General features: G+C 39.8%; 1 protein-coding gene across 2 annotated transcripts in view; it reads right to left on the bottom strand.

Moving 5' to 3' along the window:
* Nucleotides 1-61: 61 nt before the first annotated feature.
* The window catches only part of wnk4a (WNK lysine deficient protein kinase 4a), a 47,629-nt gene continuing 32,332 nt past the window's right edge, over nt 62-15,358 (bottom strand). The window contains exons 10-21 of one of the 2 annotated variants that reach the window (XM_032574033.1): nt 14,729-14,802; nt 13,207-13,342; nt 12,193-12,309; nt 9,992-10,165; nt 8,529-8,583; nt 8,146-8,277; nt 5,417-6,237; nt 5,020-5,107; nt 2,360-2,954; nt 1,673-1,878; nt 1,491-1,588; nt 62-1,413 (exon numbers count right to left, since the gene is read on the bottom strand). In XM_032574033.1, the coding sequence (XP_032429924.1) occupies nt 1,411-1,413; nt 1,491-1,588; nt 1,673-1,878; nt 2,360-2,954; nt 5,020-5,107; nt 5,417-6,237; nt 8,146-8,277; nt 8,529-8,583; nt 9,992-10,165; nt 12,193-12,309; nt 13,207-13,342; nt 14,729-14,802 (2,499 nt within the window). In that variant the 3' untranslated portion in view covers nt 62-1,410. The remainder of the gene's footprint in view (nt 1,414-1,490; nt 1,589-1,672; nt 1,879-2,359; nt 2,955-5,019; nt 5,108-5,416; nt 6,238-8,145; nt 8,278-8,528; nt 8,584-9,991; nt 10,166-12,192; nt 12,310-13,206; nt 13,343-14,728; nt 14,803-15,358) is intronic. The other variant, XM_032574034.1, reaches the window with a different exon arrangement.

Here is a 15,358-nt window from a genome sequence, read left to right on the forward strand (position 1 = left end):
TTTAGCATTTCAGTTAAAAAGACAAATTCAGATTCATTACACATGGTGTGACATTTGTCTCTTTTTTTTTTTTTTTTGGAAGATTTTGCTATGAAGATTTTGCATAATGAAGCATAAGACGACAATTTGACCGTTGTCCTGCAGACAGTCAGAGCCCATTACAATGTAGGTATGCCAGAAATGGTCAATAGCTAAAAAAGCTTCTGGTCATACTGCTGTATCCAGACATATTTATGCAAAATGAAACATTTGTGGAAGAAACGAATGTGAAGCAATGCCGATTCAATAATTTATGCAAAACCAGCCTTTGCACATATAAACCTTAGCAAATGGAGATTTCAATTTTCAAATTTTTAATTTATTTTTTTCATTAAAACTTTAAGAAAACCTGAATTTTGGGGTTTCATTAGCTACATTCACTCTGTGTGTAATGAGTCTATCTTAAAAGAGTTGAGCCTTTTTGAGCTGAATTACTAAAATAAATTGAGTACAATTATATTTTTAATTTACACTGATGCACCTGCATGTTTCATTTTGCTCCAAAAGGATTTATGGTACCAGAAATATTTTTGTTTACTTTTGAAACTGTAAACATGATCTATATTAAATGCACTCAGCTTTATACAAATGTACAGTCAACAGGAAAGCCAGTAGTTTTGAAACAATTTAACCCAGCTAGAGAATCCCTAACATAATGTGCTTTCTGCACCAACTTTCTCACTTGATAGTACCTTAATGAGAAAAATCTTGCACAACAGAAACATTAAATGTCACATTTTTGTCCCCCCAGAAAGCAGATATTAAATTAGTTGTCTTAACAGTACCTATTTCAATAAATCAGAATATGATGCAGGTAGATTCTTCGCATTAGTTCAAGGAAGGAAGTAACTGCCGCTCTTCTGAATGAGAATATATTCACTGTTCATTCAGCAGAGGATGTGAGTTCATTATAAAGTACAGCAAGTGTGTCAGCCTCACAGTGGCTCCTGTTACTGTTAATCTGAACAACATCAAGTCAGACAAGCAGGAAAACATCCATTTCATTCTGGGTCAGCTTCATGGTAGATCCCACGCTTCTGCAGCACATGGTACCATCGCTTGACTGCGTCATTGCATTGTTATCAGGGAGAATAATCAGCAGAGAGCTATGGCAGATTTACCTTTGTACTGTAGGAGTGAACCAGACTGGTCAACACTGAGAACTGGATTGTCCTGTATCGTCTCCAGCCTGGTCAGTAACGGCTTCTGTACAAGTGAGGTAAATGAGCAGCTGGCGGAGCCACATGATCACTGACAGAGAAGCGCAGATTGTTGGATGGTGCACCAGTGAAAGGGTTGAAGGATTTTGACCTCTTGCGGTCACGCTTCAGATGAGGTAGTCCGGATATTTAGAGTTCTTGGCCCAGGTTCTTACTGGAAATAGGAAATGAAAACAATGATGAGGGCAGCAAGGAGGCAGGTGAAGTTTAGTTGATGCTCATCTTACTCACCATTCTACTGATGTCGGTAGCAAAAGTGACGCCTTTACTGGGTTTATCCTGCGAGCCGCTGCTGCTGCTGCCTCCGAGAGAGTTTCTCCTGATGATACCTGGTTAAAAAGTGGTTCTCAATAAATCCACATAGAGAGTAAGTTGTCATATACAGCATAAGGGAAACAAAAGTCCTTTCTTACCTTGGAGAGGCAGTATGTCCACACGCTGCAGACTGTTCCTGCGCGATGAGGGAAAGCCATTCCCTTTGGAAAGGCGGCGCTGCCGGCTGCACAGCATGGCTGCAGGAGAGACGATGCCCGGCGGAGGAACCTTCCCCATCCTAGCATACAGTTCCTCGATCTCTCTCTTCTGTTCGGCCTCCAAAGCCTGGACCTCTGATAGGTGTCTGTAAATGGAAAAAAAAAGTTAAGAGAGGGCATGCGTAAAGAAGGTTCTGAAAATGTGCAATTTGTTGAATTTACTTAATTTCTTGGAAGTTAAAATAATGGATTTAAATTCTACTAAAATAATTCTAGGCAAATACAGGGCAATTTATGTGGAGTTATTTAAATGTACAACGTGAATAAATTGCCTTGCCTTAAGCTGAATGAACAATTTTTTTCATGAAATATAACCCATGCCTACACTGAACGCAGCCAAAGTTGAGCAAAAAGAGAAGCTTATCCTCAAAAAGTACATCTAAAAAGGGCAAGCTAGTGTTTAAGTGTCTCTGAAAAAAGTCCCTTGAAGAGACCCAAAAAACCCATTTTATTTCTAAGCATAAAATCTGACATTTTTTTCTTTCCTTGAGATTGCTTTCCTACTATATAGTTACAGTAGTTTGCATTGTATTTTCAGTGTCTGTCCAGAGATGAAACATCACTTGCTTTTCTCTGAGTTCCTGAAGTTCCTCCATCATCTCCTCGTCCTCGCTGTCCGAGTCGTCACTGCTCAGATAGGGGGCGCTGCGGTTATAAGTCGTCAACCACAGGTTGTGAAGGGCGTTGCTGTACTGGGGGCTCCCCGTTGCTCCATCCCACAGCCTCCCCTCCATCTCAGCGGCCGTCACAGAGAGGCCGCTGTCCGCAGAGGTCCCCATCAGACTGAGACTGCAAGTCCTCCTCCGACCCCTCTTCCTCACCCTCGATCGCTCCCCTAAAATCTCACTCTCTTCCTCATCTTCTTCATCGTCTCTTTTATGATGCTGACGTTGCTGCTGGCTCACAGCCCACCCCGCCGGCCTGTCCACCTTCTGGGGGACCCCCGTGGGTCCTCTGTGGGGAAGAGGCTGAGGAGGGGACATGGTGAGGGAGGTGTTGAGGCTGGTTTCAGAACCCCCCACCTCCTCTGTGCTGCTCTCTGACGGGGTCCTGTTGTTGTTGGCTATCTGTGGTGCAGCGACCACTGGGACAGGCGGGTCCAAAATGTCAACACTGGGCGTCACCTGGAATCTCCCAACCGTCACAGGTGCTGACTTCACTTCTGTGATGGTAAAAGACAAAAAACAGGTATGTTTCAAAATGATGTGCTCTACACACAGTTTAACTTCTGTAAAGTTAGTTGAATAACACCTTCTAAGAATCTGTGAGCATTTAAATACTAAAAATATCATTGGGAAATATTATTAACAATAATATTTATAATTTACATATAATATTAACACAAATCACGAAACAAGACAATGCTGAAGTCGGTTATTAATTCAAAGATTTGTAAAAGGCGTATCTCAATGACCTCATGGCATCTGAACCAAGGTAGATCAGCTCTATTATAAAATTAGTAACAGAGTTCTCAAATCTACACCACATTATTTTTTTACTAAGCTATCTTGTAAAGGAGAATGCGTAGAAAAATTGAAGTCTCTACATGTGCAAAGCTGGCAGCCATGAAGTTGATCCAACTAAATATTGACTCTGAGATGATTCCAAATTAGAGCAGTTTTTCCTCTCCTTGTTCCATTATCTAATGTAGAGGTTTTTTGTCCTTATAGAAAGTACATCTGACTTTGCGATTCAGTGTTTAGCTGTTTATGTTGTTGATGAAACCATCAGTTTTTCTTTGCTAAAGAAAGTATCCCCGATGCCGGGCTTCAATTCAACAACTCAATCTGACAGTGCTTTTGTAATGAATAAATAAATTGAATTTGAATGTATGTAACTGAATCTGACTATCATTAGATTGCATTAGACTTTGAATGCTTTCTTTACCTCTCATGTCAAGGTCTTCTAACTAGCTTGATTACAGTTGCAGGCTAATAGGATTAATGGAACAGCCACACATTTAAAGTCTTGAAAGCGTCATTTACAAGGCCAGAATGATCTATTCTCTTTACACAAACTACTTCACACTGCATAGAAAACATGAAAATCCTTAAACTGCATCAATAGCATGGACATGTTATATAAACATGTCTTGTAATTAAATGGGACTGATTTGATGATTTTTACAATTCAATCAAAAAAAAAAAAAGCGATCAGCATAATCAATTTACATTTTTCTTTCAAATTATTCATTCCAAAATAATTACTTGGTTAAAGACATCTAACTGGGTCAAGGATGGACTGACGGCCTGACCAGCATCTGCTGTGTTCCTTGTTCAAGGAAGGAACAGCAAGGAACACAATCCAAGAACAGCCAGATTTATACTTAGATTATATTGAACACAGATGGACTTTGTTTTCTAACTCAACGGCTTTTGAAAGCAACGACATAAATCCTAATAAAATACGTTGTAGTTTGTGGCTGTAATGTGACAAAATGTGGGAAAGGTTAATGAGTGTGATTAATCTATAAGCCAAAATATCACTATTAAACGGCCAACATAAAAACCTGATTGGGTGATGTTTATCAAAAGCTAAAAATCAATTTAATCCTTATTTCTTTCTCTCTCTTTTGCAGTAAGTTGTCACCCACATTAAAACAATTTATGCTCACATCTGCACACCATTAGAGACTTTGAAGTTCTGCAGTGCTGCAGTTTGCCCACTGTGGGTCCTTCTTACAGTGAATACACAAAGTGCCTGTATTTGTACCCTGTAAAACAGAGGGGCTCTGTTGACTGTGGGATTCTGGGGAGGGTATAAATACTGACAGGTGTAGACGTGGGAGGAGAGGCCTGTAACGAGCTAAGCTGTTGACTGATTGGTCACCGCCAGTGGGACGGGCAGCCATTACACCTACGTCTGAGTTCACATCGAATGGAACATTACATCCAGACTCCCAGTTACGCAACAGCCCCTAATAACGTCCACAGAGAGACACAAAAGGGACTGAAAAGAACAGGAGAGTGTCTATTAAAGACATGTCAGTCGTTTTTTTTTAACCAAGTCCATGATGTGCTAAATAAAAATGCAAGAAAGCTAGTAAATGTCTCAAGTTGGACTTTGGCATTTATTTGTTTGGTTTATTTGGGGTGTAAACATAAAGGTAGTACAGGACTTCATGTTCCAGGTCTCAGAGCCTTTAGTGAAAAATAAAAACCTATTTCAGGTGTTAGTGATGCAGAGATCTGTTTTAGCAACATGAGAACGTACACAGAAACTCTTACCACATTCAGTGGAAGAAGTTTTCAGGTTTGGGCTGCTGGTCCTGGCTGCAGATCCTACTGAGTGCAACTGATTGCTGAAGGAGGAAACCTGAAGAAGCATAAACACAGCCGACTGAAACAAGTCCAAAGTGAAAAAAAAGTAAAATATTTCATTTCTTTGATGAACATGTCAAAATAAAAATTTTGGAAAATATAAAGTGCCTCCCCTGAACTGGCACCTGGTGCCAATTCAGTTCAAGTATAATCAGAAAAATGTTCATTATTTTGGTGAGAGCTAGACTGATAGGAGATCCTGTGGTAGCTCCCAGATTTCCCCCCGCCCCCAACTTTAAAATATTGAAAAGAGTCTCCCTAATCATATATGTTTCTAAAATAAAAGAAATTCATTGAAACTCACAGTGTTCTCTGGGCTCACTGGTGGAGATGGGGAAGCCTCTGATGAAGACTGTGACATGGATACTTCTGTTCCAGTTTGAAGCTGGGGTGAAATCTGGGCTAAGTATGGGGCCATATTGCTATCCTGCTTTTGTGGAATGGGTGAACTGTTTAGTCGGACCTGTTGCTGAGGCTCCAGGGTGGCCAGCGGAGGAGTGGACGGCATAGAAGGTGGAGACACAGGATGCTGCCACTGTGGATGATTGTTCTGGTAAAACCCGAGTCCATCCATCTGATGCGCATGCTCTGGACTGTGATAGATGTTCTGAGCTGGGATGCCCACCGGTGGTGGAGTCTGGTAATGGTGAGGGTAGACGGATGGGTAACCTGACGGAGGAGCGATGGGACTTTGCAGGTGGGGGTGGAAGCCCGGATACGAGGGCATCACCTGAGTGGGCATGTTTGGAGGGGGGATGAATGACTGAGCCATACTCATGGCCATGGAGATGACGTTAGCTAAAGAGAATAACGGCTGAGAGTGGGCGGGCCACATGTTGGGAGGCTGTGGTGCAGGTGGGGACATGGTGACACTTTCCACTGTGGCACTTGGGGTCTCATTCACTGGACTGGGTGAGCTGGGTGTTGGTGAGGGAACAGAGGGAAAGGTAGGGTAACTGGCTACCCGAGTAAGGGGAGGATGCAGCCCTGCTGGCTTTGGAGAACCTGGAGATCCTGGATATGGGAATGGAAAATGAGTTTGGCCCATGTAGGGTAAATGGTAGTGCTGCTGGTGGGACAGGAGAGATGAAGGTCGTTGATGCTGATGATAATGAAGAGGAGATCCTAAAGGAGGAAACAACAGTTATAAGTATTGCCATGTAAACTGATCTTAGGTTTAAGACTAGTCTTTAATATTTACAGCTTTCCAAGTAGTATGCAGAAGGAACAGGGTTAACCCAGTTAAACCTGTATCAGAGCAAGGGAAGCTGGACATTGTAAATAGTAAGTTAAATGGTTACAGTTCAATTACAATGCTCTTGCTGACCATGTAATAATTATACAATGCTGAGTGAATGTAAATTTTTATTTTACAAAAATAAATTTTAGCATTAAATAAATCCCAATCAATTTTGGAGAATTTAACATAACAAAAAAAAATACAATGGAAAAAACAGAACTTGGGACGTAATAGAACGTCTGTTTAACCAATAAGCTGGTTAAACAGAGGCCCTGGGTTTAACCACCTTATTGAAGGCATATGATGCTATTTTTTCACACTAGATTACTATGCTTCATCACTGTCTCCGGGTATTTGTACCTTGGTTGTTTTGAAGTTGCAGTTGTTTGCTATAGTTTATATTTGGAGTAATTGTATTAATTCACTGTGTAGGAAAAAACCCTTTATTTTCTAGAGCTTGAAAAGTTTTTCAGCTAATCAAGTTTATGCTGAATTTTCTTAGAAAATTAGATTATCCTTTATTGTCAAAAATTAGAGAAGCTATTTCTGTAATGTGTTCCTTGAAGAACATTCTCCACTAGTGTCATTCAGCTCCACATTCCATTACTTATTCTCATCAATTCAGTCCCTCCTTATGTGTATAGGCTCCCTAGGTTTTTCAGTCATTGTCAAATAGAGTGTTGTTTACACTGCTAGTATGAATTTGTTGAAAAAAAGAAGTAGGATTAATATGTTTAAGTTGTCCATCAAAGTGACTTGAAGAGTTGTGGTGGAATACTTTATTAATAAAGAACAGGGTTCTGTCATCTTATAGCACATAAATCTTTCGTGTATTAAAGTGAGGGTTTCCATGCTGAACAAAGACTTTTTGTTTAAAGCTCCATCTGACTGTAATTGCATTTGTAAGCCAGAACATTTGCACACAAGGCTTGCATGGCTATGCAGGGATTTTGCATCACCAGAGCAAGTGAAGCTTTCACGTTTCAGCAGTTTAAATGGAAAACGTGCGCGCGCGTGTGTGTATGGGCATACACAACTTATTGGGTTTGATTAAAGAAGTCAGGATCTCTAAATCATCCCTGAGGAATGGTTTAGGATGTCTCAACAATGGGAGCACAGTTATAAACCACAGCTCCACTCGGTGATGATGCAAACCAGCCTCTACTTTTTCCACGCTGACGGAAACATGAGTTAGGCAACACTGTAAATGGTGGCGGGTAGCCATAAAGCATTGCGAAAACTGCCATGCAAATGGACATCCAGTAGAAAAAGGACACAGGACAGGAAGAAATGAGGATGTTCTGATACTAGAGCCAAATGCAGCATGCGTGCTATTAGAGTAACTTCAAATGTCGCTGCTGCTGTGAGTTTTACGAAGGACTTGGAGGCCAGGAGAGAAAATTCTTGGAAATTCGGCCGGAGTTTGTGCTGGCAAACAGATGTGGCTGACTATCACAACACAGCAGAGACCTCATGCTTTACAGCGACAGCATTCACAGCTCCCTGAAAGCCAGAAGGCTCCCTTCAGGTGAGGTAATTACCCAAGAGGCCCTGCTGCAAAGCAGACACAGACTGACTCTTTGAGGTGCAGTGATGGCGGATGGCGCCATGTGGATTTCTGAACAATACTAAGGAAGGGGTGGGAGGTGAGAGGTTGTAGGGGATGCTTGTGAGTTGGGTGAACCGAGCTTTGACTTATTCGCTGCCAGAAGACCATTACGATTTTTCAGCAACAGTAAACAATGCTGGGTCTCTTTAGGTGGGAACCGGAGGGAGGGCCACGGGCTGTTTATCTGGGGTGTTGTAGAAAGACTGTGAGCGTACAAGAGGTTGCCCAGGTGAAGTAATATCTGAACTCAGGACATCGCCATTAGGATAAGGGGGGGAGCCATGCACTTCTACACTGGGGTTAGCCATACTGTAGTCTACAACAAGACACACACATGCATGAGAAGACTTTGAGTCACACAAAACTGCGGACACACACGCACACACAAGATGATCATGCATGGTAAAAAAAAAAAAAAAGATGCAGGAGGTTAATAGGACAGGCCGAGAGAACGACAGCACATTTAATGAGTCTCAGTGGCTTTAAATCTGAATTTTAACAGCAGAAGATCAGTGGTTAATTTCCACATTAGTGGTGGATTTAGTTATTAAAACACAGGAGACTTACCGGGGAGAGAAGAAGATGAGTGTGTTCGAGGCATAAAGTGACTGTGCAGATTAGGCTGTAAAAAAAAGTCACAAACAATAAAAATCAGTCAGTCAGGAAGCATTTTATTGTAATATATTAACACTTCATTGTTAGGTAAGCACGGGACACACAGTAATGTGTAGAAGTAGAAAGTCGACCATCATTCCTGGGTGCATTCAAAAAAATTAAATATTGATAAAAAGTGTTTAGAAACCAATTTCGAAAAATGATCTTCACAGTGAGTGTATTTATTACACAAAATGTCACAGATTTGCCCATCCGGGACTAAATAGATGCAGGAAATGGATGAATGTTCAAGCTTTTCTTTTTCTTTCCACAGCCAGCAATACAGCACAAACAGAAAACTTCAAATATTTTCCAAATACTACAACCTAACAATATCTGGAACACTCATTTCTATAAGATGATGCACCACTACCTTTAGAATGTTTTTCCTGTTTTAGTTGTAGCCGTTTTCGGTGTCAATAGGAAGTTATCATATCGTCACACTGACATTGACTTTAAACTGTTTAGGAAGGTTGTGGCAGCCAGACAAGCACAGCTTTCCAGGGATTTAAGATCTATTTAAAGCGAATAATAATAGAATTTAAAAACAGTAGCCTACCTAAGAATGAACTAACAATAAAACAACCTGCAGACAGGTGGTCCTGCAAACTGGCTTTCAGTTTTTTTTCTGGCGCTTACTACTACTAATAATATATACTTTATTATTCCTCTAATGCATCACACATCTATAGCACTTTTCTTACGTTGGAGTAAAATATGGAACTAAAGGATTTTATCTCTTTTGTGTCTCTTATCTAATAGGAAAGGAAAGGTGTTTACTCCTCTTTATCCTTTTGCTTGAAGTTACCAGAATATTTTGTTCTTTATGCTCCACAAAGTGGAACAGAACCCAACAGAATGAGCACTTCTTTCCCTTAAATGGACAAACTATATCTGATAAGCCATTATGTCATAGCTTTGGGATGGCACTGCCCCAAAGAAGTATTTCTTTTTACAGTTTCACAGAAGCTTCATTCATCAAGGATTAATACGTCGGAACATAAATAATTTTACCCACTTAGTGTTGGCAGGTACATTGGAAAGCTTCTTAAGAGCTGGAAAGAGTTGGTGCTTGTGGGAGCAAAAAAAGCTTAAGATGGAAGTGTGGCTTTTTTTTTCTTTTTATCAACCAGAAATCACATGGTTTTACATCACCAGTGCTTTTAGTAACACAATATTCCAACTAAAAGCTGTACCATCAACAGCTTCACTGACAGTTAATCTTCCGTCTTAAAAACTGTTTAAATCCAGCACTGCCTTTAACTTTTTACTATTTAAATTTACAGCTCTGCCCAACACAGACACAATGTGACGTAATTTACAAGGACCAGGTTAGTATGACCTTGTTTACCAGTTTCTGCACAGAAGCTGCTAACCTGGGAAGAAGACAATGAGTTAGCCACACCACTGGAAGCCAGCTGGGCGAGGCGATGTCCGCTGTTGTGAACCGACGGGTCTTTGGACATCAGAGCCTCGGCCCGTTTGATGATGTCCCCCATTCGGTGGATAAAGCCCTCCTTCTCAGACGGCAGGATGAATTCACTTCGAATCTAGAAGATAATGGGAGAAGTCACATTATTCAAAATGATTACTTCATTACTAGCCAATTCTCACACCTTCTAGGTTTAAATATACAGTTTTGCAGTTATACAGCAAAGGTGCAAATAAATGCTAATAAATTGCCAGCTATTATTAGTATGCTCCAATCTAGCAGGAAAGCACTGACATCAGAAAAATGATCTGTGAGCATAGAACGCCTCTGGAAAATGTAAAAAGGAATAACTTTACTTTTAATGATCTAAGCACAAGGTGAAGACTTTGACCTACAAAAGATTGCATATGCATTGGTACTTGGATAACTTGCAACAGATACTGTATATCATAAATGGTCTCCATTTGTATAGCACCTTTCTAATAAGCTGGATTTGGAAAGTGTTTAAATAGTATTTCTCGGTCACAAAATTACAGATAGGTGCCTCTGGAAATATTTTGGGGGGTTTACTTTCTTGTCCAAAAATGCGAAACATATGGAGGGGCAATGAACTAAACCAGAAACAAAGCCATTAGAGGGAAACTTGTTTTATTGCCAGAGGCAAGGCTCCTGCAAACTCATATGAACGGGATTATTATGGGGTCTCAGTTTTACATCAATACATTTTTTACACCAACTTTTCCGACTTGGCTTTTGGGTGGTGGAGAAACAAACCGGTTCTATTACAGAACCAGCTAAAAACTGGAAACTATTTGATAGAAAAGCCCTAACTGTGTAGTTTATCATCAATTTTATTATCTTGCCAAAATAAAATCATTATAAATGTGCCATGTTTCACTATGTCATAAAATAATCTTCAGATATTATGAAAGAATGAAAAGTTTAAGATCTCTTGTAAGTAATGAGCTGAACTGCTGCTCTTAAGCTGGACTTTATACCTGGCTATATTGACTCTGACTAACTTTATTTTATCTATGTATGTTAATGTTCATATATATATATTTTTAGATTGTGAACATGTATCTTTTATGGTCAGAAATGTCTCAGAAAAGAGATGATGATCTCAAGTGACTTGCTGGTTTAATAAAGAAAATGGAATAATGAATGAACTAAAGGACCTTTCCATTTGAAAACAGACATCTGACAAAAAATTGCCTAAGGCTTATTATTATAACTTAGACATCTAATGTAAAATCTAAGTTGTACCATTTTATGCTTTGCTTAAAGCTGCTGTTTTAGTGTGTGATTTTTTTTTTTTTTTTTTGACAGCATGGCACATTTCAGCCCATTTAAAGCTCAGTACCAAGAACCACAGGGCTGTTTGTGATGCCAGGTTTCCCTGCTGTGCCCAGACACAGTAAACAAAAGGCCACTGTATTTTAGAGTCAGAGAGGCAGCAAACTGAGTGAATGAAGTGTGCTGCTGTAAAACACCAGTCCATCACACCATGTTCAACTGCTTACTGACATTACATGATGCCCTGACAACCTGACACAATGCCAGCCAATCAGTTGTTAACTTTGAAGGGTGAATCAGGTGCATTTGCAGACGAGGTAAAGTGGCTGTAAAGCTGTCCTGAAAAATTCATTTCTACATTTCTTGATAAAGGTTTAAGACAGCTTTTAATCCTTTAACATATGTATACTGCCTGTCTCCTGTGACATAAAAAACAGCTAGGCTGGCAGACATGTCTCCAAATGTGATATTAATTTAATCTACCTAAAAATGCCCATGTCATGTACCCTGAGGCACACAGAAGCTGCTGTCAGTCTAAATTCTGTCCACATTCAAAAATAATAAACATACACTGGCTTTGTTATCTTTCTCCAGCCAACAAAAGTTTAATAAATTAGGCTTGATTTTACAAAGCTAATTGTAAAATCAATTACCTTTTGATTATACAATTAGCTGAAAATTCTCAGTGTTGAGACTTTTCAATACTCATCTCTTCTGGAGTTTCGGGTCAAAGCAGAAAAACTTACTGTCACTATTGACTATCCCTGATGAGTTGACCAAAGATGCTGTATGAAATAGTAATTTACAGCTTTAGGGATAGGCTTATCATTGCTTTGGTTTGTGACTCACCATGACAGCAGCGATGTCTTCTGGGTTATCTCCATCCAAATCAAACTTGAAGGTCACCATCTTGTCATTGTGTGTCTGAAGCTGACACTCGACTACCCGGTCCACTTTATCAGAAAGCTGCAGAGACAGAGGGAATCAACAGTAATGTTGTTAATTGCTGAGAGATAAATACAGAATAAAATATTCATATTTAACTGTAGAAAGACGAGTCTGGTGTTATATTAGTAAGTCAACATTTTCCATTTCATAATTATTTCATTTTCCCCGACTCAATTTTTATTTTTCACATTTCCTATAGTTTCCAAACTGTATCTGTTAATATGTTTTGCCACTTGAACTTTTTCCAGATGGAATCTCTTTCTACTAAGTGAGAGTAAAAGCTTAGGTGCCCTCCTTTAGCCAGCTGACCGGCAGAGCACAGGAACAGGTGGGGGAGAGACAGCAACAAAAAACTCAGGTAAATCCACTTATTTGTCTGGCATCTTATTAAAAAATGACTTTAAACTGTAGGAACAGAAATTTTAGCAAAGTAACTTTTTAAAATCTTACTTTACCTTGATAATTAGAGTCAATTTATCTGTAGGTTATTACTGTCAGTAAGTAAAGAAGAAATATAAACAATACTTGTGTTGTTTTTTTGCATCCAGATCCAAAAAATATATATATAAAAGGCCAAACCCAGACCACATAGCAACCCCATGTTATAATGTATACTCTCTGACGAACTGTACGTACGTGTTGTTGCATGTGATTCTAGACTCAGCCAAAACATGGTCGTTAAAATGATCACACAGTGTTCTGAAGAGAATAATAATGTGTGGTCGTCAGAAGGGGAAAACAAAGAGCAAAGACGCTGATCCAAAGTCAAATAAACAGCGTGGAGCCGGACCACAAGCTCAAAAAGAGAAACGCCTAATGAAATAATTCAGTCAAAGTTGATTTATTAGTTAATCTTGTGAGGGAAAATAAAAGTGCCTGTTTGAAGGTGAAGACAATCTATTTAATTTACTGTACCCCTGTGATGCGAAGCCGCGAGCGCGCCCTTCGCCTGAACAGCTTCGCAGCCGTTCGCCTTGCAGCTGTTTTCTCGCCCTTCTCAGATAGGCCTTCGTAACCATCGCTCAAGCCCGATGTCACATCAGAAGCGTAGCTGCAAAAAATAAAAAGATAACAAAAAATTGGTGTTGCCTCTTTGTTTGAAAAGCAAACATCCTCAGAAGCCTAAATGTCACCTCAAATCTAATGGCAGCCAGCACAAATGAACTTTAAAAATCGTTATTGACAGCTGTCATCGACAAATGAAGTGTAAAATTCAGCATCCCTAATTATAAACAGCACTCCTAAGTATCACATAAAGCATAATGCGTTGCATTTGTTTATTCCCTGGATGTTTTTATAGTCAAACCAATGCAGTTTGAACTGTTTCTTTGAAGTCTACAGGAAGCTGTCGAATGTCTGACGGAAGCAGCACACATCCATGTATTCATGCTATGAGTAGGTTTGGGGTTTCAGATGGCTGGAGAGCATTCAGTAAATAGTTTCAGCTAATTGCATCTCCTGGGTCTTTTAAGATCACTGCGGTTACAAACTCCCCTCCATCCACCTCCCCGACGAAAGCTGCAACCATTTAACAGCCTATTGCTTGGCAGCCTTCACCTGCCTCTGTTTAAATGTTCTCTACCTCATGGTGGACTTCAGCTTAAAGTGAAGCCTGTTGTCACCTCCAGAGAATAAGCTAAACAAAGTAAGAGTGAACTTATGTGGTGATCCTGCAAACACTTGTCCTGTTCTGTTCAGAGGTAATCAGGACCTGTGTCAGAGGAAGAGCCGGAACTGTGTTTACTATTCTCACTAGAACATGGTGGTGATGTTAAAAATTACACTGTAAGATGATTTATTTGAAGACAGAGTCCGATTGTTTCTGGTTATTATTACTCTCATTACACTTCTGCGTAAAAGACTTCAGCCACACCCATTTCTTTCAAAAGGCCAAGAAGACTTTCTTGTTTTTATTACATAATAGTTACCAAGATCCTCTGCAGGTGTTTTTGTTTTTTTCTTTTGACATAGTCTTCCCTTTGACAGAAACAAGAATGAGGCCTTGTTTTTTTTTAAAAGGTAAAGATACTGTATGTGGACTATTGAAGAGCAAAGCAAATTCCCAAGCTGAATGATGAACCACCGCAGTGTCATGTTTTCAAATTACCACACCTCGAAATGATCTCTTCCCATTTCTTTTTTGCACAATCTCTCTAACTTGGAAAGTCAGCTCTGCACAACATCTGAGACACAGTCGAACAGAAAGCTGCAAGGGTCCACTGTGCCTCGCTTCAACAAAAACACAGAGCAGCCCGCGATTGCCCCAGGCCTGTTGTTTCAGCCCCACAGATGTGGAGCAAGGAGGGGGAGTTACATTTCCTAAAATACCAAGCTAATTTTTCAGGTCTCTAATGTAAATATTAAAGATAGAGCAAGGCTCTATTGTGCAATATGATAAGGATCAGACAGTAGAAGGAAGACAGATGATAAACTTTACCTGTCCACAGGAGAGTTGAACCCACTTGGAGGACCTGAGCTGCCATGTTCTGTGTTGCTGCAGACTGCAATACTCTGTAAAAACAAATGAAAACTGGTTTAGCTTTATATGAAGATGGCAGCGTGGAAAATTCTTTGCTCCAGATTTTTGTTTATATCAACCCAATTAGCTATTTAAACATTGGTATTGATATGGAGCTAAATAGTAAATTGATGAACCATAATCAGTGCTGAGAAAACCAAGCACAACATGGTGGCACTGGAGGAACTGCAAATATAAACACAGCTCAGGAGAAACAGTTGACGCAAAAACTGTTAATTTTGTTTCCACAAAACAAGCTTTTAAGGTAGAATTTCAAGAAGAATGCCACTAATAAAGGAAAACTACGAGAAACTCACCACGTGTGATTTAAGGGACACAACAGCCAAAGCCCAAACCTAAAATCCAATTAAGAATGTGTCATAACCCTGAAACCTGACGTTCAAAGATGCTCAAAGTCCAATATGAACGTTTTGCACTACTTTCCTTTCAAAATAACTAAAGAGCAGTGACTTTTTTCAGACATCATATTGTTAATGCAAGTGTGTGTCAGCTTTGGTTGCAACAGGTGCAGACAATCATCCCCAAAGA

The sequence above is a fragment of the Xiphophorus hellerii genome, chromosome 10 (genome assembly GCF_003331165.1).
Source record: "Xiphophorus hellerii strain 12219 chromosome 10, Xiphophorus_hellerii-4.1, whole genome shotgun sequence".
NCBI classification, from domain to species: domain Eukaryota; kingdom Metazoa; phylum Chordata; class Actinopteri; order Cyprinodontiformes; family Poeciliidae; genus Xiphophorus; species Xiphophorus hellerii.